Source organism: Balaenoptera musculus, chromosome 6 (assembly GCF_009873245.2).
Source record: "Balaenoptera musculus isolate JJ_BM4_2016_0621 chromosome 6, mBalMus1.pri.v3, whole genome shotgun sequence".
Lineage (NCBI taxonomy): Eukaryota > Metazoa > Chordata > Mammalia > Artiodactyla > Balaenopteridae > Balaenoptera > Balaenoptera musculus.
In genome coordinates, this window is record NC_045790.1 from 116357933 (window position 1) to 116384073 (window position 26141).

The 26141-nt window shown below is 49.6% G+C and overlaps 1 protein-coding gene across 2 annotated transcripts in view; it reads left to right on the forward strand.

Moving 5' to 3' along the window:
- CACNA1B (calcium voltage-gated channel subunit alpha1 B) overlaps positions 1–26141 on the forward strand; it is a 184987-nt gene that overhangs the window by 41607 nt on the left and 117239 nt on the right. For both annotated transcript variants that reach the window (XM_036855907.1, XM_036855905.1), the window contains 5 exons: positions 1009–1199; positions 14145–14248; positions 17163–17278; positions 17617–17673; positions 18743–18832. In XM_036855907.1, the coding sequence (XP_036711802.1) occupies positions 1009–1199; positions 14145–14248; positions 17163–17278; positions 17617–17673; positions 18743–18832 (558 nt within the window). The remainder of the gene's footprint in view (positions 1–1008; positions 1200–14144; positions 14249–17162; positions 17279–17616; positions 17674–18742; positions 18833–26141) is intronic.

Sequence of the window (26141 nt, forward strand, 5' to 3'; positions counted from 1 at the left end):
TTGCTGTGCGTGGGCTTTCTCTAGATGCAGCGAGCAGGGGCTACTCTTCGTTGCGGTGTGGGGGCTTCTCATTGCGGTGGCTTCTCTTGTTGTGGAGCATGGGCTGTAGGCGTGTGGGCTTCATTAGTTGCAGCATGCAGGCTCTATAGTTGTGGCTCACAGGCTGTAGAGCACAGGCTCAGTAGTTGTGGTGCACGGGCTTAGTTGCTCTGTGGCATGTGGGATCTTCCTGGACCAGGGCTCAAACCCGTGTCCCCTGAATTGGCAGGTGGATTCTTCACCACTGCGCCACCAGGGAAGTCCAGGGTTTGTGTCTTGAGCTACAAACACGTTAAAGGAGAAAATCTGTATGATCATCTCAATAAATGCAGAAAAAGTTTTTATTAAAGTTTAAATCATGCATAATTTAAAAAACCTCTTATCAAACTGGAAATAAGGGGAATTTTCTTAAACTCCCTAAAATTCCCTGCAAACATCATACTTTGTCATAGGTTTTGTGAGCTTTCCCTTTAAGGTCAAGAACAAGGTAAAGGCACACATGGTCACTTCTGGTCCACGTAGCCTTGGTGGTAGTGGCCAGTAACGTGAGGCAAGAAAAAGAACTCTATCAAGAATGTGAAAGGAGGAAATAAAACTGTCATTATTTACAGAGAATATGATTATCTACAAATAGAAAAACAATGACTTCCTAGTCTTCTTTATGAGCATTTATTAAGATATTTTAAGATGAATGAGGCCTCAGCATGTTTACATAGTGATGGGCAGGTTCTAGTGGGGAAGGAGAGGTCGACCAGCAGTTCCTGAGAGGGTGGGTCTGAGGGTGGGTGGGGGCAGACCGTAGGCACGGGGACAGAGCCGGCGCAGGCGCAGGAGCGGCAGGAAGCAGAGTTTCCCTCGGTGCCTGACTCCTGTCCCACTGTGGTGAGGTCTCTGGGGCCCACAGTCCCAGCAGTGGGCGGAGAACTTGGTGTCTCTGAGCTCAGCCTCGCTCCCTTCTTGTCCTCGCAGACGCAGAGCCGGTGGGCGACTTCCCCTGTGGCAAGGAGGCCCCAGCCCGGCTGTGCGAGGGTGACACCGAGTGCCGGGAGTACTGGCCGGGACCCAACTTCGGCATCACCAACTTCGACAACATCCTGTTCGCCGTCCTGACGGTGTTCCAGTGCATCACTATGGAGGGCTGGACCGACATCCTCTACAACGTGAGTTCTGTCTTGGCCCTAAAGCTGCTGGGGCCCCGCTGACGCGGAGCTTCTGTTCGGCCCCAGGCTCCCTCCTCGCCCCACAGGATGGAACACAGGCTCCTTCAGGCGGCTCCGCCTCGGGGCCACTGACCTGGGTCCTGGGGTCTCCGGGACAGCTTTTCTTGTGAACGTAAAGCTGAGGGCCAGGTGGTGGAGGTCAGAAAAGAAAGTTCCAGAGAAGGTGCTCCTGCTGCCGCTGCTGACGACGGCCCACTGCGTGAAGAGCTCTGTCCCTGTGAACTCGTGGACGTGTCTCGAGAGCCCCGCGTGCAGACGATGGGAGCGAGGCCTGGAGAAGCTAGGCAGCTGGCCCTTGGCCCGAGGCAGCAGGTGGCTGCCTGGTGAACAGGGGAGGTGCAGGGCTGAGCGCAGGGACGCGTCCCTGATTGCGCCAGGGTCCTGGGGGCGGGAACGGGCGTCGCGTACCTTTGTGTCCTTCCCACTAAGTCTACCTGGTTCTCTTGCCTCCAGTGTTCGCTGTCGTTAGGATCCAGCCCGTCCCAGCAGTGCAGGGCAGTCTGGGGGTTGGTGCCTGTGACAGAAGTTGGGTGTAAGGCCCTCGGGGGCTTCCTGGTGACCCGTCTCACTCCCGCCTCCCCCCACCTGCGGCTCTTCTTGGGCACCTACCATCGACTCCTGGGCGGGCCTCTCTCTCTTTTTCTATGTGATGACCCCTCACCCCACAGAGCTTCCTTCTACCCCCAGAGTCCTGTGAGCTGTGGGCATGGAAACAATCAAGTTAGTGGAAGTGGAGAAAGAAGGTGCACGTGAAACAGGAATTTTGGGAGGTCTGGCTGTTGGACTGCTGTGTTTTGGTAGCTAGAGGGTGTATTGTGCTCGGGAGCTGTGGAGGGGGTGTCCTAGAGTGTGAGGTACTTCACCTTGAACCTGTCACTTGTGCACTGAGGGTGGGGCTTGGGCCACCAGCCCCTGGAGCAGCCACATGCTTCTGGCATGAAGGTGGGCAGGAGGAAGGGGACAGCCTGGGGCCCTCTGCTCTGCGCCCCTGTGGGTCTCAGGGCTGGGAGTCCAGCAGGCGCTCGGTAAGTGCTGGCTGAGCAGGCAGATGGCAGAGGGCGAGTTAAGGAAAAGCCAGCCTGAGGTCCACTGAGCCAGAGCCCTCCTTGGAGTGGGAGTTGTGTCTGGTGACAGTCTCGGTTTGATCGAGGAAAAGAGGAATGGAGACAAGGGCGGTGATGAGGAGCTTGGCTGTTCTCTCCCTACAGCCGATCCAGGAACAATTTCCACAAAGACGAACCCTAAAAATAGCTGGAGCTGGCCACGTCCCTGCCAGTGCCACCCGAGCGGGGCACCGCGTGAGCAGCTCTCCACAGCCCTTCGTGCCATGGGGCTTGGCCAGGTGACTCAGCCTGGTGGGCCTGTGCCCCGAGGGGAGGGGTGGGCAGGAGCCAGACCTCGGGGCAGGAGGTGCCGGTCAGGAAGGGCCACAGAGGCTCACCCGACACATATTTCCAGGGGACCCACTGGGTGCAGATGGCGCAGGCACAGTGGTGGCAGGAGGCCTTCAGTAAATAAGGGCCTGGTAATGGCAAGCTGCTGTGAAGAAAACAAAGGAGGATGAGGGGCAGGGGCGACAAGTCAGGGGGTGCTGGGAAAGCAAGACCTGGTGGGGTCTGGAAGCCAGACGGGCAGACGCAATGGGACGGTGCCGCGGAGTCTGGCGGCGGGGCACCGGGACGCAGTGACGGGCAACGCAGTGACGGGCGTGGGTCGTGAGGCTGGTGCCCAGAGCCGCTGGCCAAGAACTGTTGGATCCGTCCTCCACACTGAGGGATAACAGGGTCGGTTGCGGGAGATCAGACAGGACTTTGGAAGAGGATTCTTTGGAGGGTGAGCCTACCACTCCCCCAGCCCAGTGAGAGGGGCGCTCGTGGTCCCCTCAGACATATGCTCCTTAATGGAGCCCGAGCGACGTGCCTCCAAGGGCCAGAGCCATAGGCCTGCCGCAGCGGGGCTGGTGGGGGGGTGGTGAGCCCCTCTGCAGTCTGGGGAGAAACCAGGGCCCTTTTAAATCCTGGCTGGAGGGAATGAGGGGGGTCTGGAGAGAGACCAGAGACCGACTGCTAAAACACTGGTGGTGGTGGGCGGGTGGGTCCTCAGCCTGGAGGAGAGATGGTCTGCCTGGGTTTTGAAAAGTGTGGTCAGATGGGGTCCTGCAAGAGCACACAGCAGTGCCACCAGGTCTGGGAGGTGGGTTATCTCGGGACAGTGAGCCCCGTGTGAGTAAGGGCTTGCCCGCCCCCCCCCGCCCCTGGCTTCGATAGCGCTGGGGTCAGTGACCCAGGAAGGAGGAAGGGTGTGCGGCGTCGGGAGCAGAGAGGGGCCACACCGTCCTCTCCCTTTGAGAACAGCCAGCTGTGCGGGCCAGCTGAGGAGAGAAGATCTTCTCAGTGTGAAGCACGTCAGCGGGCACGGGACACTTAATTGTGTTTTATACTTGAGGTGGTTGTAGAATTTTCTATTACCCAGAGTTATCAGAACAGTCACAGGACTTATCCACATTTTCATCCCGGGCTATGTCTACGTTCAGAGTGTCGACTTAAAAAAACGCACAACGTGAGAGTTGCGAGTGAAGTTTATTTGGGGCAAAATGAGGACTGCAGCCCGGGAGATAGCGTCCCAGATCGTTCTGAGAAACTGCTCCACAGAGGCAGGGGGGAGGTCAGTATAGATGTGATTTGGGTGAAGGGGGAGTACATGCAATCACGCACATATTTTTTACAGAAGGTTTCTGCTAGTCTCGTGCAGGTCACTGCCAGTCATGCGGAGCAGACGTCGCCATGAAGGATTTTAGCGCTTGTCTAGATATGAGGAGATACAAGAATTGGGCTCATAAAATTGTCTCCTGAAAATATCCATCTATCGGAAGACCTGTTCTGCCAGTTTTACCCAGAGCCCAGAGGGCCTCAGTTCAGCTCTCCACCTGAACTCCTTTCAGGGGGTGTTGAAAGTCAGCAGCTGCGGCAACACATGACTGAATCCTTGTACAGGTAGATGGCAAGTGCCAATTTGTAGTTGACAAGAGGAACCGTAGGAGGTAAATAATGTGGGTTTATGGTTACATACATGTGGTTCTGCATCTGTTCATTGCACTAGTTTCGTAAAGATCTGAGGAAGGCGTGTTCAGATACGTAGGTGCAAAGGCTCCATTTTGAAGTTAGTGCAGACACAACCTGCTCGTTGGTTGGATGTGATATTTAATGTGAAAGAAAGAAGAATCAAAGATCGTGTGACTGGAGCCGTTGGGAAAGGTGGTGCCTTTTATTGAGAAGGGGAGAATGGGGAGCAGGGTAGCTGGATTTTTGTTTTAGCAGAGCGTCATGGTGGAAACTGAGAACTCTGCTTTGGCCCTGGAAAGCTTTAGACAACTGTTTCATCCAAGTGGAGATGCTGAGAATACAGTTGAATGTATGAGAGGGGGTTCAGGGGGGACAGCAGGGCCGAGGGTGCAAGTTTGAAGTCATGGATGATGCTTAAAATTATGGGAGAGGATGAGATCGCTTGGATGTGGATGTGTGGATGGAGAAGCAAAGAAGGCTACAGACGGAGCCTTGTCTGAACCTTTGGCTGTCAGGAGAATTCCAACATTCAGAAACCAAGTAGGAAAGAAGGAGGCAGCAAAAGAGAGCGAGGCGGGGACTTGCGGGGAGTAGGAACAGCAGAGCAAAGAGAGTTTCCAGAAAGCGATTGACCAGATCAGCTGTTGCTGAGAGGTCACAGGAGCTGTTGGTAAACTTGACAAGAGCGTTTCGGCAGTGGGGATAGAACCTTGGAATGTATAGGTTAAAGGGAGGAGGTATGGAAGTGAGGACGGCAAGTATAGTCAACTCGTTCAAGGGTTTTCCCTGTGAAGTGGAGCAGGGCAAGAGGAGGTAAGTGCAGGGAGATGTGGGAATTGGCTTTTTTTTTAAATGAAACTTTCTTTTGAGGTAACTGTAGGTTCACATGCAGTTGTAAGAAATAATGCAGAGAGAGCCCTTGTATGCGTTGCCCTTTTCCTGTAACGGTAACAACCTGCAGAACTAGTAGCTACCGGAACCAGGGCAGTGACACTGCTACAGTCAAGGCACAGGACGTTCCATCACAAGGGACGTTGTGCTGCTCTTTTACAGCCACGCCCACTTCTCTCCTGCCTTCACCCCTGGTAGCCACTGGTCTTTTTGCCGCATTGATAATTTTACCATTTCAAGAGTGTTATACAGATGAAACCGTACCCTATGTGACTTTTGGGTATTGGCTATTTTTCACTCAGCATAATACTCTGGAGATGCATCCAGATTGTTCTGTGTGTCAGCAGTTTCTTCCTTTTTGTTGCTGAGTGGTGCTCCAGGTGTGGGTGGACCACAATGTTTAATACTCACTTGTTAATGGACATCTGTCTTGTCTCTGTTCAGGGTTATCAGGAATAAAGTTGCTCTGCACGCTTGTGGGCAGGTTTTTGTGCAAATGTAAGTTTTCATTTCTCTGGGTTAAATGCTCAAGAGTGCAATTTCTGGGTTCTATAGCCGTTGCGTGTTTAGTTCTTTAAGAAATTAATGCTTTTCCAGAGGCCTGTATTCTTTTGCATCCCCACCAGCAGTGTATGAATAATCTAGTTTTTCTGCATCCTCACTGGTATTTGGTGTTTTTAACTTCAGCCATTCTGACAGTGTGTAGAGATGTATCTCAGTGCACTTCCTAATGGCTGATGATGTTAAGCATCTTTTCATACGTATTTGCCGTTTGTGTGTCTTCTTCAGTGAAATATCTCTTCATATCTTTTGCTCATGGTCTGGATTGTTCTTTCACTATAGAGTTTTTATATATTCTAGATATATTCTAGTTCTTTCTCAGATGTGTGGTTTGCAAATGTTTTCTCCTAGTCAGTAGCTTGTCTTTTCATACTCCTCACCTGGTCTGTGAAAGAACCAGCGATTTTAATGTTGATAACATCCAGTTTATCAATTGTTCCTTTTGTGGATTGGGCTTTTGGCATCAAATCTAAGAACTCTTTGCCTAGTCCTAAATCTTAAATATTTTCTCCTATATTTTTTTCTAAAAGTTTTATTATTTTATATGTAAGTCTGTGATCCATCTTGAGTTAATTTTTGTATAAAGTGTGAAGTTTAGGTTGAGGTACGTGTGCTCTCTCTCCCCCGTCCCTCCCTCCCCTTCCCCTCCCCCCTTCCTCCCTTCCTCCCTCCCTCCCTCCCTCTCCTTTTTCTTTCTTTCTTTCTTTCTTTCTTTCTTTCTTTCTTTCTTTCTTTTTTTCTTTCTTTTTACTATCTTTGCCTGGTTTTGTTATCAGGGTAACACAAGCTTTATAAAATGAATTGAGAAGTAATTACTCCTCTTCTATTTTTCTAGACGAGATTGTGCATAAGTGGCGTTAATTATTTTTTAAATGTTTGGTAGAATTCTATAATCTGGGCCTAGAGATTTCTTTTATTTTTATGTTTTCATATAACATTTTTACTTTTATTCACCTACCATGAAATTCACAAAGTGGTGAATGGCTCAGTGCTTTTTGTATGTGCACAGGACTGTGCAACCATTACCATTACTCATTTTTGAAGATTTTCATCAATCAAAAAAGAAACCCTGTACCCATTAGTAGTCACCTCCCATTCCTCCATCCCCAGCCTCTGGCAACCACTAATATATTTCTATCTCTTTATATTCGTCTATTCTAGACATTTCATACAAATGGACTCATAGAATATGTGGGATTTTGTGTTTTTAAGGTCCATCCATGTTGTAGCAAGTATCAGTATTTCATTGCTGTTATTATCAAATATGATTCCATTGTGTGGATATACCATCTTCTGTTTGTATTTCATCGGTTGATGGACGTTTGGGTTGTTTCCATTTTTTTACATTATGAATAATCCTGCTATAAACATTTGTGTACAATTTTTGTGTGGAATATGTTTTCATTTCTCTTAGGTGTACACCTAGGAGTGGAACTTCTGGGTCATATGGTAACTCCATATTTAACCTTTTGAAGAACTGCCAAACTGGTTTCCAAAGTGGTTGCAACATTTTACATCCCCACCAGGAATGCACAAGTGTTCCAAATTGTCCACATCCTCACCAACACTTGTTGTCTATCTTTTTAATTTTAATCATCCTAGTAAAATTACAATTTAATTTTAATTTTAACCAACCAACCATGGACTGAAGTGGTATTTAATTTTATCTTTGATTTGCATTTCCCTAATGACTTATGATGTAAAGCATCTTTTATATGCTTATTACACCATTTATGTATCTTCTTTGGAGAAATATGTATTCATATCCTTTGCCCATTTAAAAATTGGGTTATTTGTCATTTTATTATTGACCTATAAGATTTCTTTATATATTATGGACACTAGACCCTTACCAGATATTTCAGATGATTTGCAAATATTTTCTCACATTCTGTGTGTTATCATTTCACTTTCCTGATGGTATCATTTGAAGTAAAAAAGATTTTAATTTTGATGAAGTCCATTTTTTTCTGTTTTTCTTTTCACTTTGTACTTTTGGTGTAGTATCTAAGAGTCCATTACCTAATCAAAGTCATGAAAATTTACTCCCATGTTTTCTAGTTTTGGCTGTTATATTTAGGTCTATGATCCATTTTGATTTAATTTTTGTATATGGTGTGAGGTAGGGATCCAATTTCATTCTTTGGCCTGTGGATATCCACTTGTCCCAGCACCATTTGTTGAAAAGACTATCCTTTCCCCATTGAATTGTCTTGGCACCCTTGTTAAAAAAAATCAACTCATCATAAATGTAAGGGTGTATTTCTAGATCATCAGTTCTATTTCATTGATCAATGTGTCTATCCTTTTGTAGGGGAAGTTTTAAAATCACAATATCACTTTCCTTAATAGTTATTGGACTATTTATCTATTTTGTATTGGGTGAGTTGTAGTAGTTTGTGTTTTTGGAGAAATAGATCCATTTCATCCATGTTGTCAAATGTATAGAGAGTTGTTTGTAGTATTCCTTCATTATCCTTTTGATGTTTGTTGGTTCTGTAGTGAAATCCCCTGTTTCATTATTGATATTGATAAGTTGTGTCTTCTCTCTTTTTTTCTTAGTCAGTATTGCCAGAGGTATGTCAATTTAACTTTTTTCAAAGAACAAACTTTTTCAAAAATTGATTTTTTCTATTGTTTGCATTTTCAACTTTGTTGATTTCTGCTTTTATCTTTACTGTTTACTTTCTTCTACTTGATTTGGGTTTGTTTTGCTCTTCCTTTGCTTGTGGTGGAAGTTTAGATTATTGATTTGAGACTTTCCCTCTTTTGTAATGTATGTATTTAGTGCTATAAATTTCCTTCTTAAAACTACTTTAGCTGTGTCTTTCAAATTTGATATCTTGTATTTTCATTTTCATTCAGTTCAATGTATTTTTTAATTTCCCTTGAGACTTCCTCTTTGATCCATGGATTATTTAGAATTGTTTGTTTACTTTGTTTGGAGAGTTTTCTATTATATTTCTGTTATTTGTCTCTGCTTTGATTCTATTATGGTTAGAGAATACACTAAGTTTGAAAAAAATTCAGTTCTTTTAAATTTATTGAGACTTATTTTATGGCTCAGGATATGGTCTATTTTCATATATGTCTTGTGGACACTTGAAAAGAATGTGTATATAATGTGTTGTTGTGTAGTATGTGTATAAATGTCAATTATACATCCTGTTGGTTGATGGTGAGCTCTTTTATATCCTTGCTGATTTTCTGTCTAGTTGTCGTATCAATTTTTGAGAGAGAGGTGTTGAAGTTTCCAACTATAATTATGCATTTGTCTGTTTCTCCTTTCAGTTCTGTCAGTTTTTGCTTCACATATGTTATAGCTCATTTGTTAGGCATGTACACATTTAGAATTGCTATGTATTCTTGATGAATTTACCCTTTTATCATTGTAATGTATCCCCCACTTTTCAAAAGTTCTCTTAATGCCACTTCACTTTTATGAAAGACCTACATTAATACCTATTTCCAGTAACCAAAAGAAATCCATGGAAGATTTATGCTTTTATGAAAAAAGGTGAAAAGAGAAAATAGTGTTCAACATTTGCTTTACAGTGAGCCATTATAAAGGCAGTGTGCACCCCAAGCAGCAAGAGTGGCACTGCCAAGCTCCTTCCCTGGGAACTACACTCAGCATCTCAGCATCATATCTCCATAGCTCTATTGTATTTGTGAGCATCTGTGTTTTATCTTATTTTCTGTATGTGTTAGCTGATGTGTCCTATGGGGACTGTTTCTTTGCTTTATGCCTTTGTGGCTTAGGAAAGGTTTCATAGGAATGCACTGCTTTCAAATAGTGGGGGAAACCTGTATATGTTCCTCTGTGTCTCTAGTGAAATTTTTTTTGTTCTGATGTCTACTTTGTCTGATATTTATTTTCTGATATTAATATAGCCACTACAGTTTTCATTTGATTAATGTTTATATGATACTTCTTTTTCCATATTTCACTTTCAACCTACCTAAACTGTTATATTTGAAGTGAATTTCTTATAGACAAAACATAGGTGGGTCATGTTTTTAAAGTCACTAGCAAATCTTTGTCTTTTAATTGGTGTATTCAGACCATTTACATCTAATGTAATTATTGATATGTTAGAGCTCACATCTGCCATTTTATTTATTTATTTTTTGTTTACTATTTGTTCTGGTTTTTTGTTTCTTTGTTTTCTTTTTCCTACCTTCTTGTGTGTTACTTGAACTTTTAAAAAAATTCCATTTTGATTTATCTAGTTGTTTTTGAGTATATCTCTGTTTGGTCTTTTAGTGGTTGCTCTATATCTTATTCCAGTCTACTGGTGTCATAATTGTACCAGCTCAAGTGAAGTATATACACCTTACCTTCTTTATATCTCTTTACCCTCCCCCATTTATAATACAATTATCTTAAACATTTCCTCTACATATGTTTATAACCACATCATAGCGTGTTATAATTTTTGCTTCCACTGTCAAACATAATTTAGGAAACTCAAAAGGACAAATAAAATCTATTTACCCCTATTTTTACTCTTTTCATTGTTCTTTCTTCCTTCCTAATGGTTAACAATTCCTTTTTTAATCATTTCCTTTCTGCTTAGAGACTTTCGTTAGTCATTCTCTTAGGGTAGATCTGCTGGTGACAAATTCTCCCAGTTTCCCTGGTTTTTATTATGAGAATGTCTTGATGTTCCCTTCATCCCTGAAGGATATTTTTGATGGGTGTAGGTGTCTGTTGACAGTTTTTTTTTTCTCTCAGCACCTGAAAAGTATTGTGCCACTTCATTCTGGCCTCCATACTTTATGATGAGAAATCTTTTGAATTGTTTCCCTTTGTAAGTAAGGTGCCCTTTTTCTCTTGCCACTTTCAAGATTTTTAATTTATCTTTAGTTTCCCTTGGTTTGACAATGAAATGTCTTGTGGATTTCATTGAGTTTATTCTGTATGGTATTCACTCAGCTTCTTGAATCTGTAGGTTTATGTCTCTTGCCAAATTTGGGAATTTTTCAGCTATCATTTCTTTGAATACTGTTCAGCCTTCTCTTCTTTCTCTTGTACTCTGCTCCTCTGAAAAATGAATGTCAAATATTTTGTCATAGTTCCCTAGGTTCTTGAGACTCTGCTCTGTTTTTTCTTACTTGTTTGATTTTTGTTTTTTAAGTCTATTTTCTCTCTCTTTTTTAGATTGGATAATTTCTATTATTCTTTTTCACCACTTACTGATTCTTTCCTTTGTTGTCTTTATTCTATTGTTGGGCCCTTCCATTGAGATTTTAATTTTGATTATTGTATTTTTCAGTTCTAAATTTTCCATTTTGTTCTTCTTTGTATCTTTTATTTATTTGATGATACTATTTCTTTGTTGAGACTTTCTATTTTTTCATGTGTTTCAAGTGTGTATACAATTACCCTCTGAAACATTTTTATGGTGGCTGCTTTAAAATCTTTGTCAGATACTTCTATCATCTCTGTCATCTTAGTGTTGGCAATCTATATCAGGCAGGGTTCTCCAGAGAAATAAAACCAATAGGATGTGTGTGTGATGTGTGTGTGTGTGTGTGAGACAGAGAGAGATTAAGAAAAAAGAGATTTATTATTAGGAATTGACTCCTGTGATTATGGAGGCTGGCAAGTGCAAATCTGCAGTAAATTTAGGCTGGCAGGCTCAAGACCCAGGAGATGCTATGGTGCAGTTTCAGTCTGAAAGCCAGTAGTTGGAGACCCAGTAGTGCCAACGGTACAGATGAAGTCTGAATTCTCTTATAGAGAATTTTCTCTTACTTGGAAGAGGGTCAGTTTGTTGTTCTATTCAGGCCTTCAACTGATTGTACGAGGTCTACCACATTATGGAGGGCAATCTGCTTTACTTTATCAGTTAAAATGTTAATTTCATCCAAAAACACACTTGCAGAACCACCCAGAATAATGTTTGGCTAAATATCTGGGCGCCCCATGGCCCAGTCAAGTTGACACATAAAATTAACCATCACAGCATCTATCAATTGTCTTTTTTTGTTCAGTTTGTGCTCCTCCTGGTTCTTGGTATGGCAAATGAATATCAGTTGAAAACTGGACATTTTTGGCTTTATGTCCTGGGACCCTGGATCTTATTTAAGCCCTCTGTTCTAGCTGGCTTCCTCTGACCATTCTGTCACTGGAAGCAGGGGTTGCTTCCTTGCTACTGCAAGGTGGGAGTAGAAGGCTGGAAAGTTTCCCCACCTGGCCTCTGTTGACACACTGTGGGAGTCTTTTCCATACTGCTGAGTGGGATGGTAGTTCTGGCTCCCTCTTGCCTCTAGGATACTTGCCTGGTTGGGAAGGTTTTGTGTGCCTCGTTTCTGCTCTCCACGTGGTCTCTGCCCACTATGGGGGTGGGGGTGTGTGGCCTCGTTACTGGGTGGTGGTGAAAGCCTGACTTTCTGGCAGCACCTCAGTGGGGAGGGGGTGGCGTGTCTCATTACTGTCACGTGGGGGTGGAAGTCCAGGCTCCCCGTGTGTCTCCACTGATACCACAGAGGTGGGGTGGGGTGGGGGCCTCGTCAACCATCTGTCGAGGAGGACGTCCCACCTCCCTGCTTGTCGTTCTCTGACATCTCTGTGGTTTGGGGGTGTGGGGAGGTTGGTTACCTCATTACAGTCTGGGGAGGGTGGTCGCCTAGGCTCCCTCCTGGGTCTTTGCTGGCAGGGTTGGAAGTTTCCCCACAGTTTTTTCTGCCCTGTTTGGCTGGAGTAGTGCAGTTATTGTCTGCCTTGCAGGGTGGCCCCCTTCCTGGCCCTTTGGTTAGAGAGAGAGTGCTGGCTTTTGTTGGTGTGTTTTTTGTCTGTGTCTCTTGGCATTTCCAGGTTGTAGGCTTTAAAAGCCCCAGGTCTGGGATATATGAGGCAAAAACAAAACAAAAACACAGGGAACTCACCATGGGTCCAGAGGTCCCAGCTGATCTGCTTTCTTTTCTCCACTTTTCAGAGTCTTCTGTGAAATATATATTTGCTCTAGATGTAATGTCCAGGGTGTTAATTGTACTCAGTGGGAGAAATAGGGAAGAGTATGTCCACTCCATCTTCCCAGAAGTGCAAGTCCTTGTTTGTTTTGTCTTGTTTTTTAAGAAGAGAATAGGGTGCTTTGGCTACTGATGGGAACGGTCCATCAGAGGGAAACTGCAGGAGCCAAGTCCTCGAGTAGGTGAGAGGAGCTGAGGCCACGGCAGCACATCTCTCCTTTTTCCCAGAAGGAGGCAGGTTTTGAGGGTGCCCTTTGGGGAGATTGGCAGCTTTGGTGGTCATCATAGCCCATAGGTCGGAGTTGCATGTGGGGCTGGCAGAGGTGTGGTCTGGGAACACCGGCAGCATGTAGAGCTGGGGGTCTGAGTGTCTATTCTGGTCAAGGCCCGGGGGTCTCAGCGGCCAGCCTGGAATCAGTGTCCCGGAATCAGAAGCCACAAGCGGCAGGCAGTCCAGGGGACTCAGGACTTGCAGGGGTAGAGTCCGCAAATCTGCCGAGGCCAGCAGACGCTGGAGGGCAGGAATTCCGACAGCAGCACCTGGAGGTCAGCCCCAGCCTCAGGGCAGTGCCAGGCCGTCTTCCTGCCTCTGTCCTGCTCAGGGCCCTGGCCCTTGGCTTGTGAGCCGCCTCTGAAGAGAGGAGCAGAGGGGCCAGGTGGTCACCTGCCCACAACACCCACCCCTCTTGGTTCACTTCTAGCACCAGACTCGTGGGGAGAAAGAGGCTCTCCACCCCTCTCAGCTGGGTCTACGGGGGGCCCCTGAAAACAGAACAACAGTGGAAATGAATTGGATTCAGAGGGCCTCACCCTTTTGTGGGCTGTGCTCTAAAAATCAAAAGGTCTGGGAAGAACTTTTGCGTTTGGTTATTTAGACCAGGCCCTGGTGCCGGGGTCTGTCTTAGGCCCAGCTGTTCCCTGGGGACTTGTGGGCTTGCCGTTGACGGGGGAATGCGGCACAGGGCTTACTGCTCTGAGCTGTGGAAACTGCAGGAGACAAAAAGAAGATCAGACTTGGGCCTTGGGGTCCGTGGGCTTCACAAAGGAGGAATGTCTTTGGAGCTGCCTGGTGTGTCCAGCAGCCTGGGAAGCAGAGGGAACGTGTCCAGGCGGGGTACCTGGGGCAGCCCTTGGCCCCCTGGGACTACTCCTGGGCTTTTCAGTGTTGCTGGCAGTGGCCAGGAGCAGGAAGCTCCTTGGTCCTTCGGGGGCCCCAGCCCCAGAGGGGGCTCTGTGGGGCAAGGGCAGGCAGGTGTGATGGTGGGTCCTGCCTGGATTACCTGTCTGGACCCGCCTGCACTTGGACTCTGCCGATGTGTGAGAAGGGCCGGGGAGCTTCCATGGCCAGGGCTCTGTCCTGCCCACCGTCCTGCACATCTCCTCTTGCTTCCAGACCAATGATGCGGCCGGCAACACCTGGAACTGGCTCTACTTCCTGCCCCTCATCATCATCGGCTCCTTCTTCATGCTCAACCTGGTGCTGGGCGTGCTCTCGGGGTAAGAGGCCATGCGCTTGTGTGCCACCTTTGTGTTCGCAGGCCGCGGAGGGGGCTGATGGGGCTGGACACGGCCCGTGTGGTGGGGGAGGCTCGGCTCGGCCTGGCCCCGGGACGGTCACTCCCAGCGTCCTGAGCTCCAGCCAGCCTGTCCTTGGTGCTACCATTCTGACCTCTCCCTTGGTGGTCCCTGGCCCTGGCCTCCTTACCCCTAGCTCTTGGCCTCCACCCCGGCCTCTGAGTCAGGGGAGGGGCGGCTGCTGCCTCTTATCTGGGCTCGTGGCGGGGTTTCTGAGCAGCCCTGGGGACAAGAGAGCCCTTCTGTGTGACACTGGAGAAGGAATGGAGCGGCCCTGGGTCTCCACCCCAGCCCTGACCCCTGGCTCGCCTCGCCTCTCTGGTCACCTGTCCCTGCTGACCTCCAGGAGAAGACAAGGGAGGATGCAGGGCTGGGGTCCCTCCTGGGGAAAGGTGCTTCTTACCCTCATTGGTAGAGAGGAGTAGCACACCTGTGGCCCACCTGTGGTCCTGCATGGGGCCGAGGACCAAGGAAGTGCTGTTGGCTTCAGGGAACAACCGGGGCTGGTATCTGGGGCTCCTGCCCTTGTCCGGGGCCGAGGAAGCTGTGTAGACAGAGGGAGAGGGCGTTGGGCTGGCCTGCCTCCCTGCCCCCACCTGAGCATCAGATTCCCTGTGAGGCTGGAGGGTAATGTTTCCATTCCACCCGCCCTGAAGATTCCTGCTCAGGCCCAAGGCTCCTGAGGTCGTGACCCAGGGGCAGCTCTCATATTGGTCTGGAAAGGAACAGCCACAGCGAGGACAGCGGCTGGGCCCACGGGCTCTGTGCTGTGGCTCTGGCGCGCGTTCCTGCCTTGGCCCCCTCCTGTAAGACTCTGTTAGTAGTGTGTCTTTCTAAGCACCTCCGCCGGGAGCAGGCAGGCCCACAGCACAGGGGACCGATGAGAACTCCTAGTCCAGGGGGGAGCTGTGGTCTGAGCTGGGATGGGGAAGCCAAGGGAGGCCTGGGGCTCAGAGAAGGCTCCTGGGGAAGGGGCAGCTCAGCTGAGGCCCAGAGGGGACCGGGAATGAGCTTGGCAAAGGAGAGGGGAGCGTCTCCCAGGCAGAGAATTGTTGGGGCGGAGGCACAGCGGGTGTGGTGTCTGCGACGCGCAGAGCTGGGGCTGCCAGCTGTGGGGGCTTGGCCAGGGGCCAGGCTCGTGAGGCGGGCGGGCCCCGTGCTGGGCAGCGTGGCGGGGAGACTGGCGGGACGCGAGTGGGTCCTGCTCAAGCTTACTCTGGAGAACGTGAGAAAGAAGCAGGGGTAGCAGCGGAGACTGGGTGAGGGGCCCCGAACTTTGTGTTTCCCAGCCCTGCCCCCACCTGCGGGCATCCTTGCCTCTGGGGACCAGGCGATACAGGCTGATTTTCCTAATGAGTCTCAGCTGAGCCCTCCCTCTGGCCTCCAGCTCCAGCAGCAGGGCCCCAGGGTTCTCTGCCAGCCCCGGGGAGGCTGGAGACTGCACGGCCCCTCAGGCCAGTGGTCAGCACACAACGTGTGGCTCTGCCACATCTGGAGGAGGGCTGCCGGACGGGCCAGCCTGGAGCTGGTTCAGCCTTGCTCCCCGCCACACCCCAGGCTCTCACCCTCCCAGTGCCCAGACAAGCAGAATCGGTGGTTCCTCTCGCAGCCCTTCCTGCCAGTGGGGCCAAAGCCTGGGGAGGGCAGGCCACAGCCAGCCGCCTCCTGAGCAGTGGCTTCCCGGCGGCCAGGCCTTGGTCTCTGCAGCGAGTTTCTGCTGGCGGCTCTCAGGCCAACCGGGCAGTATGGTCACGCCCCACTGCCACCCCCAGGCCCTCCTGCCCTCCGGTGTGGTTGATGGCGCTGGCCTGGTGGGGAGACCACGAGGGGCCCTGCGTTCCTGCAGATTCAGGACTTGGTGAGAGGTCCAGGTGGGAGCCGTCTCCTCTCATTGCCAGGGTTGCAGCAGCTCAGGCCCTGGTGGACACCAGTCTCAGGCTTGGGGTCCATCCTGGTCGGAGCCAAGCTCTCCCTCTCACAGTGGCTGCGTGACAGGAGCCAGGCCTGCCGGGCCTGCCCCCTCTGCCAAGCCCAGAAGCTGCTTCTCCTGGGGGAGAGACAGCCGCTCGCTCGGCAGAGAACAGGCATTGCTGTTTTGCCCTGAGGGTGTGCCTGCCTGCCCTCTGGGGACCTGAGCTAAGGTGTGTGCGCGTGTGCGTGTGTCTGTGCGCGCACACGCGCTCTTGTGCCTGTGTGTGTGAATGGCTTCCTTCTGGCCTTTTGAGCCTCTTGGCTTCTAAGCTTGGCTGGGAGACTGGGGCAGTGGTGCTGAGGGCCCAGGAGGGCAGAAGAGCCTCAGTGGTTTGGCTGAGGAGCTGGGTGACTCTAGAGTGTCTCCCTGTCATCTCTGGCCGCCCTCAGCCGATCCAGTGCCTGCCCGTCTCTCCTCCTTCTAGCAATGGCTCTGGGTCTGAACCAGCAGAAGAAACAAAGTGGAAGTTCTCCTCTGGGGGATTGTTGTCCAGAAGCTCTCTGTAGTGTCTCTGTCCAGATGACAGGGCCCGGCCCTCGGAGGGTGCATGCCCAGGCCTGCTCTAGGCCAGGGGGAGGTGGAATTGTCCCTGCCATCTGGAGCCCCCTCTCTGGGCACTGAGGTGCTGTCCCTACGAGCTGCAGGAGCCTGAGGAGAGAGGGCTCACCTGGGCCTGTTAAGTGCTCGGGGCGGGGGTGGGGGAAGAGGCCAGGTGATGGGAGGCACCGGGAGGGGTGGCCCGTGGCCTGCTTCCCCTGTCCTGGCCTCTTCCTGAGTCCCTGTGCCTCTGGCCGCACACGGTGGGCCTGTGGGTGTGCTCACACCCGCCTGATCTGCTTCCCGCTCCGGCCTTGCCCATCACAGAGAGTTCGCCAAGGAGCGCGAGCGGGTGGAGAACCGCCGGGCCTTCCTGAAGCTCCGCCGGCAGCAGCAGATCGAGCGGGAGCTCAACGGGTACCTGGAGTGGATCTTCAAGGCCGGTGAGGACAGGGCTGTGTGGTGCTCCTGGCCTGGCCTCTGCCGGCTCCTCCTCCCCAGCGCCCTCCCAGGCTTGAGCTCACCTGGGGCGGGGGCTGCTCTCGGGAGGGCGATTTGTGAGGAGAGCAAGCCAGGCCCTCGTCACAGGGCGCCGTCTGCGGGACCCATCAAGGGGTGTGTCTCGGTAGGAAAAGCTCAGCCATGGGCCCTGCCGGCTTCTGGAAGCGTGAGGGCCGAGAGGGCAGGGTCTCACCTCCTTCCTGCTGTGTTCCTGGGGGACGAGCCCTGCTCAGGGGTGGGCACAGGAGGGCTCTGGCCTGAGGCTGTGTCTCACTCACAGAGGAAGTCATGCTGGCCGAGGAGGACAAGAACGCAGAGGAGAAGTCCCCTCTGGATGGTAGGTGACCGCTGTCAGCACTCCTTGCCTGGCCACAGGGCTTTGGTGGCTGGGTGGGCGGTGACACGTGTGCACGCTTGCGTGCGAGGCATGATGCCCTCTGCTCAGCCAGGTGCCTGCGCGTTGGTCACTTAACACGGTCCTGGGCGGGACCTTCCTGGAGGCAGGCCCTGGGAGGGTCAGCTGCACGCTCCTGCGGAGCTGCGTGCCATGCACCAGAGTGGGCATAGCCAGCGGTGGGCTCAGCCTGGGGGTCACAGGAGCCTGTGCTGAGGGCTGTGTTTTCCGGCATGGCAGCTGACAGCTGACACGTGACTGTGTGAGCTTGCAGGTGCGTATGTTACAATGAAACGAAAGTGAAAATCCAGATCCTCAGTCTCAGCACGTTTCAAGTCGTTATAGAAAGTTGTGTTGGACAGCGCCGCTTCTAGAAGCTTGAAAACTGCTGGTTTAATCCAAGCTGTATCTGTCCCCAGGGCTCAGGGAGATGCCCCCAGATTGCTGTAGAAAGACCCCTAGCACAGCCTGGGGCCACGGGGGCAGGGACGGGGGCCAGCACAGCCCCGGTGGCAGGAAGGCTGCTCTCTCTTCACACCTGCTGCTCAGGACAGGGCCAGACGGCATGGCCACGCATGTTGCGGTCTCGCCTGGGCCCACACCTGGGGCCTTGAGCAGTCTGTGCTGGCCGCTCTGCAGCCTTGACCTGATTTCTCTGGTCTCACCTGGCCTTGGGGTGTGGGCTGTTGGGGCAGCCGGCTGCAGCCCTGGCCCTATCCCACATGGAGGTTTCCTGGTCTCCACGGTAGCCAGGCCTTCCCCATGGACATCATCGTGGAGAGAAGGACAAGCAGGGCCCAACCTCAAAATCCCTTGTCCCTTTTGCTCTGAAGACCGAGAGGGGCCCATGGGGGCCAGGCATCGTCCTGCCTTCCCTCAGCTTCAGCTTCAGGAGAGATCTGGAAAGGCTGCCGGTTCCTGGCACGGCCCACAGTGGCACCGCCCAGCCCTGAGGCAGGTCATCTGGAGGCCCGGACTCATGCTGCCTCCTCCCACCCTTTGTTTAAAGCAGTGTTGAAGAGAGCGGCCACCAAGAAGAGCCGAAATGACCTGATCCACGCGGAGGAGGGGGAGGACCGTTTTGCAGACCTCTGTGCTGTGGGTGAGTCTCTGTGGGCCTGTGGCTGCAGGCGGAGTGTGCACCCCGCTCCCTCCCTGTCACCTCGGCTTCCCTCCTTCCCTACCGCCCACACCCCCCAAGTAAGCCCGTCCCGTGTGTGTCCCCCCGACAGTGAGAAGTGCAGCACCCTGGTACTGGGGTTTCTGCCTGGGGCCAGCCCGTGGGGTGGGCTGCACGCACAGCTCCTGGGAGTTCCTTTTTGCTCAGGCCTCGCACGCATTCATTTCAGTACACTGCTGGCTGCTGGCTGTTCTTGGCTCTGCCGTCCTGTGTGGACGTGGAGCCCTTGGGCATATCCCCAGGCCGGAGGCTGTATGTGTCACTGACTCTGTAGGGACCGAAAGTTTCTTGCCATCTCTCTTCTAAGCCCTGTGTATCTCCCATGTTCCTTGGGTCCTGCTGCCTCTGAGGGCTTGGCTTCATCCCTTGCTTCTCAAACAGTAAAAGGGGAACCTGGTTCTTTTATCTTTTATCGTTTTAGTACCTCCTCTCAGCCTGGTACCGGAAGTCTAGCACCAGAAGTGCCCAGGCCTTTTTGCACTAAATGCCCTGTCATTGTGCATTCTGCGGCAAAGGAGGGCTCAGCCCTGGGTCTCCACCTTCGGCAGTGTGGGAGGGGGGCCAGCGCTTGGCAATGACAGCTTTTCATGACAAGGTTCCAAGTCACATCCAAGGCAGACCTCCTTGCTCTCCAGCGATCCTGGTGGACTCGAGTTGGAAGAGCTGCTTCCCATTATATTGTTATGTTTATATACAGACCTCTCTAATAAGTCATTTGTGTATTTGTTTATCTGTTTGTTTCCACTTTCCCCTTCTTTGTCCCCAGTAAACGCATGTTAATAGCTTGGGGTTTATCCTTCCTTGTTTCTCGATAACACTCATACACTCACGCGCGCACACACACGAACATATACATGTTGTAGAGTTTTGGGGTCTTTTCATGTTACAGAAATAGTTTCATACCAATTTTTTTCATCAGTGCCTCTTGGAAACCCCTCCCCATCAGTTGGTCTGATTTGAGTTCGCTCTTGTAAGTAGCTGTGTGGTGTTCCGTGGTGTGGATTCACTGTCAGGTAATCGGCTGCCCCCCAAATCCTATAAACATCTGTCCTTCCCCACCAGTGCTTTATGTCCCTCGTGGGATGGGTTCCCAGGAGCAGGGCTGCTGAGGTGAGGGGTGTGTTGGCACCTTCAGGGCTGCCGCCACACTGCTCTCCAGAAGGGCTGTGAATTCACATCCATCAACAGGGCAGGAAGACATCTGCCCTCGTCCTGCTTGGATGTTGCAGCTACTTTTGACTGTTACCAGTTTGAGGGCAATTGAATGATTATAAAGTGATATTTCAAGGGGACTTTACTTCTCATTTCACTCACTACTAGTGATTTTGAAGCTCTTTTTAAATGTTTGTTTCCCATTAAAATTTAGGTGTTGGTGACTCTTCATATACTCTGTACATTCTTCTATCGGGTTGTTTGTGTTTGTTCATAAGAGACCAATGTATGTTGTGGATCTGAATTTTGTTAAATTTTTTTTCAAGTTTATCTTGTGAGTGTTATATTTAAATAGTTCCCTCTGTTCCTATTTTACCTAGAGTTTTTATTCTGATTTTGTAAAATGAATTGGAGAGTTAAAAAAATCTTTTTCTATAGCTTGGAATAATTTAAATAACACCTAAATTTTCTGTTCTTTAAAGGTGAGATAAAAATGTGAACCCATCTAGTTAAAAAATGAAAATGGACCAGTTTTATAAATTATATTTTGTTAGGAAATCTTCCATTTTGTGGCCTTTTCTAACTTGTTTCTATAGAGCTGCATGTAGAGTTCTCTTATATTCTTTTCATCTCTTCTGTATTCAGTCATTTGCTGGTCCATTCACTCAACAGATATTTACTAAGTGCCCAGATGTGCTGGGAAGTGCCTGAGGCACTGGGCTATGGCAGTAAGCAAGATGCAGAAGCCTTTCATTTTTTGGAGTTTCCATTCCAGTGCTAGGTGTGAAAAAGAAAAAAAGTAGAGGAGGGGGCTTGAAGGGTCTGGGGGTGTTGGAATTTTAAACAGAGTGGCCGCAGATGGCCTCGGGAAAGGTCGCCTTTGAGTAAAAAGCTGAAGTAAGTGAGCAAGCCAGCTCACCTGGAGACAGAGAATCCCCACGACAGGTGAGAGGACCCTGAGGCAGGAGAGTCCGGGAGGCCGGTGTGGCTGGAGCCAAGCGGAGGGGGCTGGGCGGGGGAGGGGGGGCGTGGGGGCAGCAGGAGAGGAAATGACCGGGTCAGGGGACTCTGGCTGCCAGGGTGGTCTTCAGAGGGGAGGCAGCATCTGGCTCCTGCGGGGCGCTGAGGACAGACTGACATGCAGAGAGGGCAGGAGCAGGACCAGGTCGGAGGCCGCTATGAAGACCCCGCGGCTGGTGGCAGCCATGGGGGTGGTAAGTGGTTGGATTCTAGATCTATTTTGAGGACAAGCCCACAGGATTTGCTGACCAGTCGGACGTGGGTGTGAGAGAAAGAGAGAGACATCAAGCACAGCTCTGCAGGAAGTGTCCACAGAGTAGCCCTCCCTGGGAGGAGGGGATCTGGGACATGTGCGTTCTGGGGGACGACGTCCGGAATTCGGTTCAGAGGTGCTGAGTTTGAGACGCATGTTGGAGATGCAGTGGGGTGTCAGGTGGGCGCTTTATGTGTTGGGCTCTGGCATTCAGGCTGCAGAGGCTATTTAAAGCTCTGAGACTGACTAGAGTGTGTTGAGTTTGGTTTTGCTTTTTTCCAGTTATTAGTATGTTTGCCTTTGCTTTCTATTTTCTGAATTAGGATCATATGAGGTTAGTCTGTATTAATGATCATTTAAAATAACCAGATTGTAGATTTCCTTTCTTCTACTTTTTGTTTTCAATTTTATTATTGTTATTTTTAATCTTTATTAGGTTTATCTTTTTACATTATTTTTATTTATTTTATTATTATTTTTCTAACTTCTGAAAATGTGTAACTTGTTCTTTTTTCTTCTTTAACAGCAAAAGCAGTTAAGGCTGCATATTTTCCTCTGCACAAAGCTTTGCTGTGAAGTCCCCCTCTGTACTGGTTTCCAGATAACAATTTCTTTACTTTCCTCTTGAGGCAAAGGTTATCTGCGAGTGTGCTTCTTAATTTATAAGTAGCAAGATACTTTGATCATGTTTCTATTATATCTAATTTTATCAGATAATGGTTGGGAAATGTGGCCAGTAAATCTCTAAGTTTAGAAATTTTCAAACTCTAAGTTCATGACTGATTTTAAAAAGTTTCACTGACGGAAAGTGTATGCTCTGTTTTGGAGAGTTGTCAGGTTGTATGGGTATCTCTTAAAATCAAGTTTATTGATTGTGTTCTCCAGTTCTTTAGGCCTTTGTGTTTTATCACTAGATCTGTTCAGTTCTGAAAGACGTGTTTTGAACATTGCCACTTCATTTTTTTTTTTATTAATAAGTTTCTGTTGTATTTTTTTATCTTAAAATTGTGTGTGTGTGTGGTAGGAACACATCATGAGATCCATCCTCTCCAATTCCAAGTGTACAGTGGATCACCGTTGACGGCAGGTGCTGTGCTGCTGGGCAGCAGGTCTTCAGGGCTTGTTCATCCTGCTTAACTGAAACTCTGGGCCTGTTCATCACAGCTCGCCATCCCCGCCCAGCAGCCCCTGGTCACCACCGTCCCGGTCTTTGGTTTTATGAATTTCATTATTTTAGATACCTCATGCGCGTGTAATCAGTCATGAAGTATTTGTCTTTCTGAAGGTAGCTTGTTTCACTTAGCATGATATCCTCAAGGTCCATCCGTGCTGGTGCATGTTGCAGAATTTCCTTCTTTTTTAAGGCTGAGTAGTATTCTGTGGTACGTATAGACCACATTTTCTCTATCCATTCATCTGTCAGTGGACGCTTAAGTTGTTTCCACATCTTATCTATTGTGAATAGTGCTGCAGAGAACATGGAGAACTCAGATCTCGTCAAGATTCTGATTTCAATTATTTTGGAGATCTCTCTCTCTCTCTCTCTCTTTCCAGTAGTAGGATTGCTGGATCATCAGGTAGTTTTATTTTTAACTTTTTTGAGGACCCTCCATACTGTTCTCCACAGCGGCTACACCAGTTTGCATTCCCACCAACAGTGCACGAGGGTTCCAATTTCTCCACATCCTCGCCAACACTTGTGTTTTGTCTTTTTTGGAAATAGCCATCCTGACAAGTGTGAGGTGATAAATCATTATGGTTTTGATTTGCATTTCCTTGATGCTTCCTCCTGTATTTCTCATGGCTTTTGTTTATGTATTTAACCACTATATGCTTTGGTAGATGTGGAGTTTATGACTGTTACATCTTCTTTGTAAATTATGCTTTTCATCATCACACAATACCTTCTTTATCCGTTTAGTTCCTCCACTGGACAGTTCCTTGTCTGACAGCAAATGTCATACTTTCTGTTACTACCATTGGTTTTGGTGTTTAGCTTGCATTGCTTGGTATCTTTGCTTTCCCTTTCATTTTCAACTCTTCTTTATCATTTTAAGCATTTTAAGTGTTCTTCTTACATGCAGTATTTAGCTGGGTTTTGTTTTTTTTTTTTTTTTTAACCCAGTCTTCCGGTCTCTGTCCCTAATGGAGGGATCCAGTCTGTCTCTGTTCAGTGTAAGGGCTGACATCCGTGACTTCTTCCTTCCTCATTCCTTCACATTTGGTATCGATATTTCATATGGTGGTCTGTTTTTCCCAGCTTTGCTGCTTTGATCAGGTTACTGTTTATCACCCTCTCCTCCTTTGCTGATTTCCGGTCCACAAATGGTTACCTTCCCTTCCCTGCTCCCAGAATTAGAAACATTTTCTTTACTATTTTAGCGTATTCCTCTACCCTCTTTACCACCAAGATGCATTATTTCCATAACCAAATCGCCCTATTTCCCATCTCTCCGCCCTTAGCCCCAACCCAATAAGATGAGGCCTTTGCAGTATTTCCCCTCCTCGCTCCCCACTCCTGGTTTGAGTTGTTTGTGGGATTTAGTTCTTGGCTGTTGTTAGTCCCTGTGTTTGCCCCGGGCGCAGAAATCCTGACTTAGCCTTTCCATCACACACGTGGTCACGTAGAGGTTCTCACCTTGCAGTCGCTGCGCACCACACAGCGGTTTGCTTTGTCTCAGCTCTGCTCTGTCATTCCTTATTGTCCCCCTTAGATGGGTGTGTAGGTGGGGGACTGGCTTCCGGTCATACTCAGGTGTCCTCCGTGGTTCTCAAGATGAGAAAACTTTTGCTGCTGTGGTCATTGTCTCTTGTTCTGTGGGTGTCACTGCCTTGTCCTCTCGTTTCCTGGCTGCAGACAAGGTCTCCCCTGTAACTCCCTTTGCCTGGGGTCAGGAACCCAGTGGGCCTCAGCCTGCAGGCTCAGGTCTTCCTACATGAAGGATGTTTTCTCCCATTTGTTCAGTTACTCAATCTCCTTTCCTTGTTCCTTTTAGTCCTGGAGTCCCTGTTACTTCATGTGTATCTTACTTTGTTCCTTTGTGGCGCTCGTCCTTTTCCTCATGATTTCTTCCTCCTTACGTTTCTTGTGTTTATTTAAGATTGCTTTGCTGCATTTTTGAGGCTACTAGTTTGGGGTTTTCAAGAGTGAACTTCTTTCCTTTCAGCTGCTGGATGATTTTGGGAGGGAATTTTATTTTCTCTCTCAGTTTTATTTTGATTGGTTTGGTGCTGTGCCAGATCCTGGGACCCTGTAGACTTTCCCCCGTGGCCCCGGCAGAGCCCAGGCGTCTCCTTGCACTCGGGGGCCCTCAGGCTTGGCAGCTGTTGGTTCCCACGGGTCTGGACATGGGGCCTGGCACCTCCTGGGTTCTCCCCCTCCCCGCCCCCTGCTGGCTGCTGGTTGGGGCCCGGTGGGCTGGCCTGCATGGTTTCCTTTAACCCCGAGACCCTGTGAGGCACGTGTGACCCTGGACCTGTTTCCAGTAGGGACTCTCTAGCCGCGAGGGTGTACCAGCCACGTGCCTGGTGGGCAGACGGGGTTCACGTCCACGTGCCTGGCGTTCAGCCCACGTCACTTCCGCTCCCCAGACCCACAGAGGCAGCCACTAAGCCGGAAGGGGACTTGCACTTCCTGCCTGTCACCTGTGATCTGTGACCTGTGACCTGTGACCTGGCAGGTTGTGGCCACCCTGTGTTTCTGTGCCCCGCTCAGGGCGGTTCTTGAAGAGTGGGCGCTAAGCAGGACTGGCGTGGGCGTTATACTGACTAACGAGCCCCTGTCTGGGCACAGCGCGAAGACACCCAAGTGTTGTGGGCACCCGCCTCGTCCTAACCAGTGCCCAATTCTGTTGTCATTCAGAGTCCATTCCATTCTCCATTGCCCCCTAGCTTGAAGATATGTATTTTTCTTGAAATAAGCCTTTTCATCATAAAGAATATATGCCGATTAAGTTAAACCTGAAAACTGTACAAAGCCAAAAAGAAGTCCCGATGTCTCATGTTTTCCCCACCCAAAGCTATGATTCTGGATGTGACATATTTTCACTTTTACTGTGAACTGGCTTGAGCACAGTAAAAGAGAGCTGACGTGAGCACACAGGAGCTGCTTGCTGGGACCCAGGCCCGGAACGCCCTGGGGCCCCAAGGCCCTGGCGGACGTGGCCAGGCAGCTATGCGAGGGCAGCAGCCCTGAGGCCCTTCTCGTGGCCGGGCTTGGCCGGCCTCACGGGGCTTGTCCAGCAGGGATCTCTGTGGAGAATGTGCTTCTTGTCTCCCCAGCCATGGGTATGCACAAAGTGGTTTGCTTGAGTCAAGTGTTCTCTTGACCTCCCTTCCCAGAGCGGGCCTGTGTGTGTTCACAGGTGTGTGCCTGTGTGAAACCGAGTGTGTCTCTGGGGGGTTTGGTCAGCGTCCGGGTATGCTGTGTAGCACATGTGTGTGACTCTGTTTCTCAATGGCTGTGTCTGGGGTTTCTGAGCATGGGGGTTCACAGGGTGGGTCCGTGATGGCTCTGCCTGTGTGGGGGTTTCTCCTCGTCTTGTCTGTACTGGGTGCCTGTCTTCCTTCTGTGCCCCACGGCTGCCTTTGAGGAGGGAGCAGGTGTGTCTGGCTGTGGCCTTGGCATTTTGCAACCCTTGGCAAGGCTGGCCAAGAGGTTTCGTTGAATGAGCCAGCCCTGAATAATCGGCATTGGCTGCTGTCTGGCTGTGGATTGGGAGGCTGTGTCCCGGCGTAGCCAGGGGCTGTGATGGAGCAGTGTCTTCCGTGGGTGTGGGTGGGGTGTGGCATCTAGAGTGCCAGGAA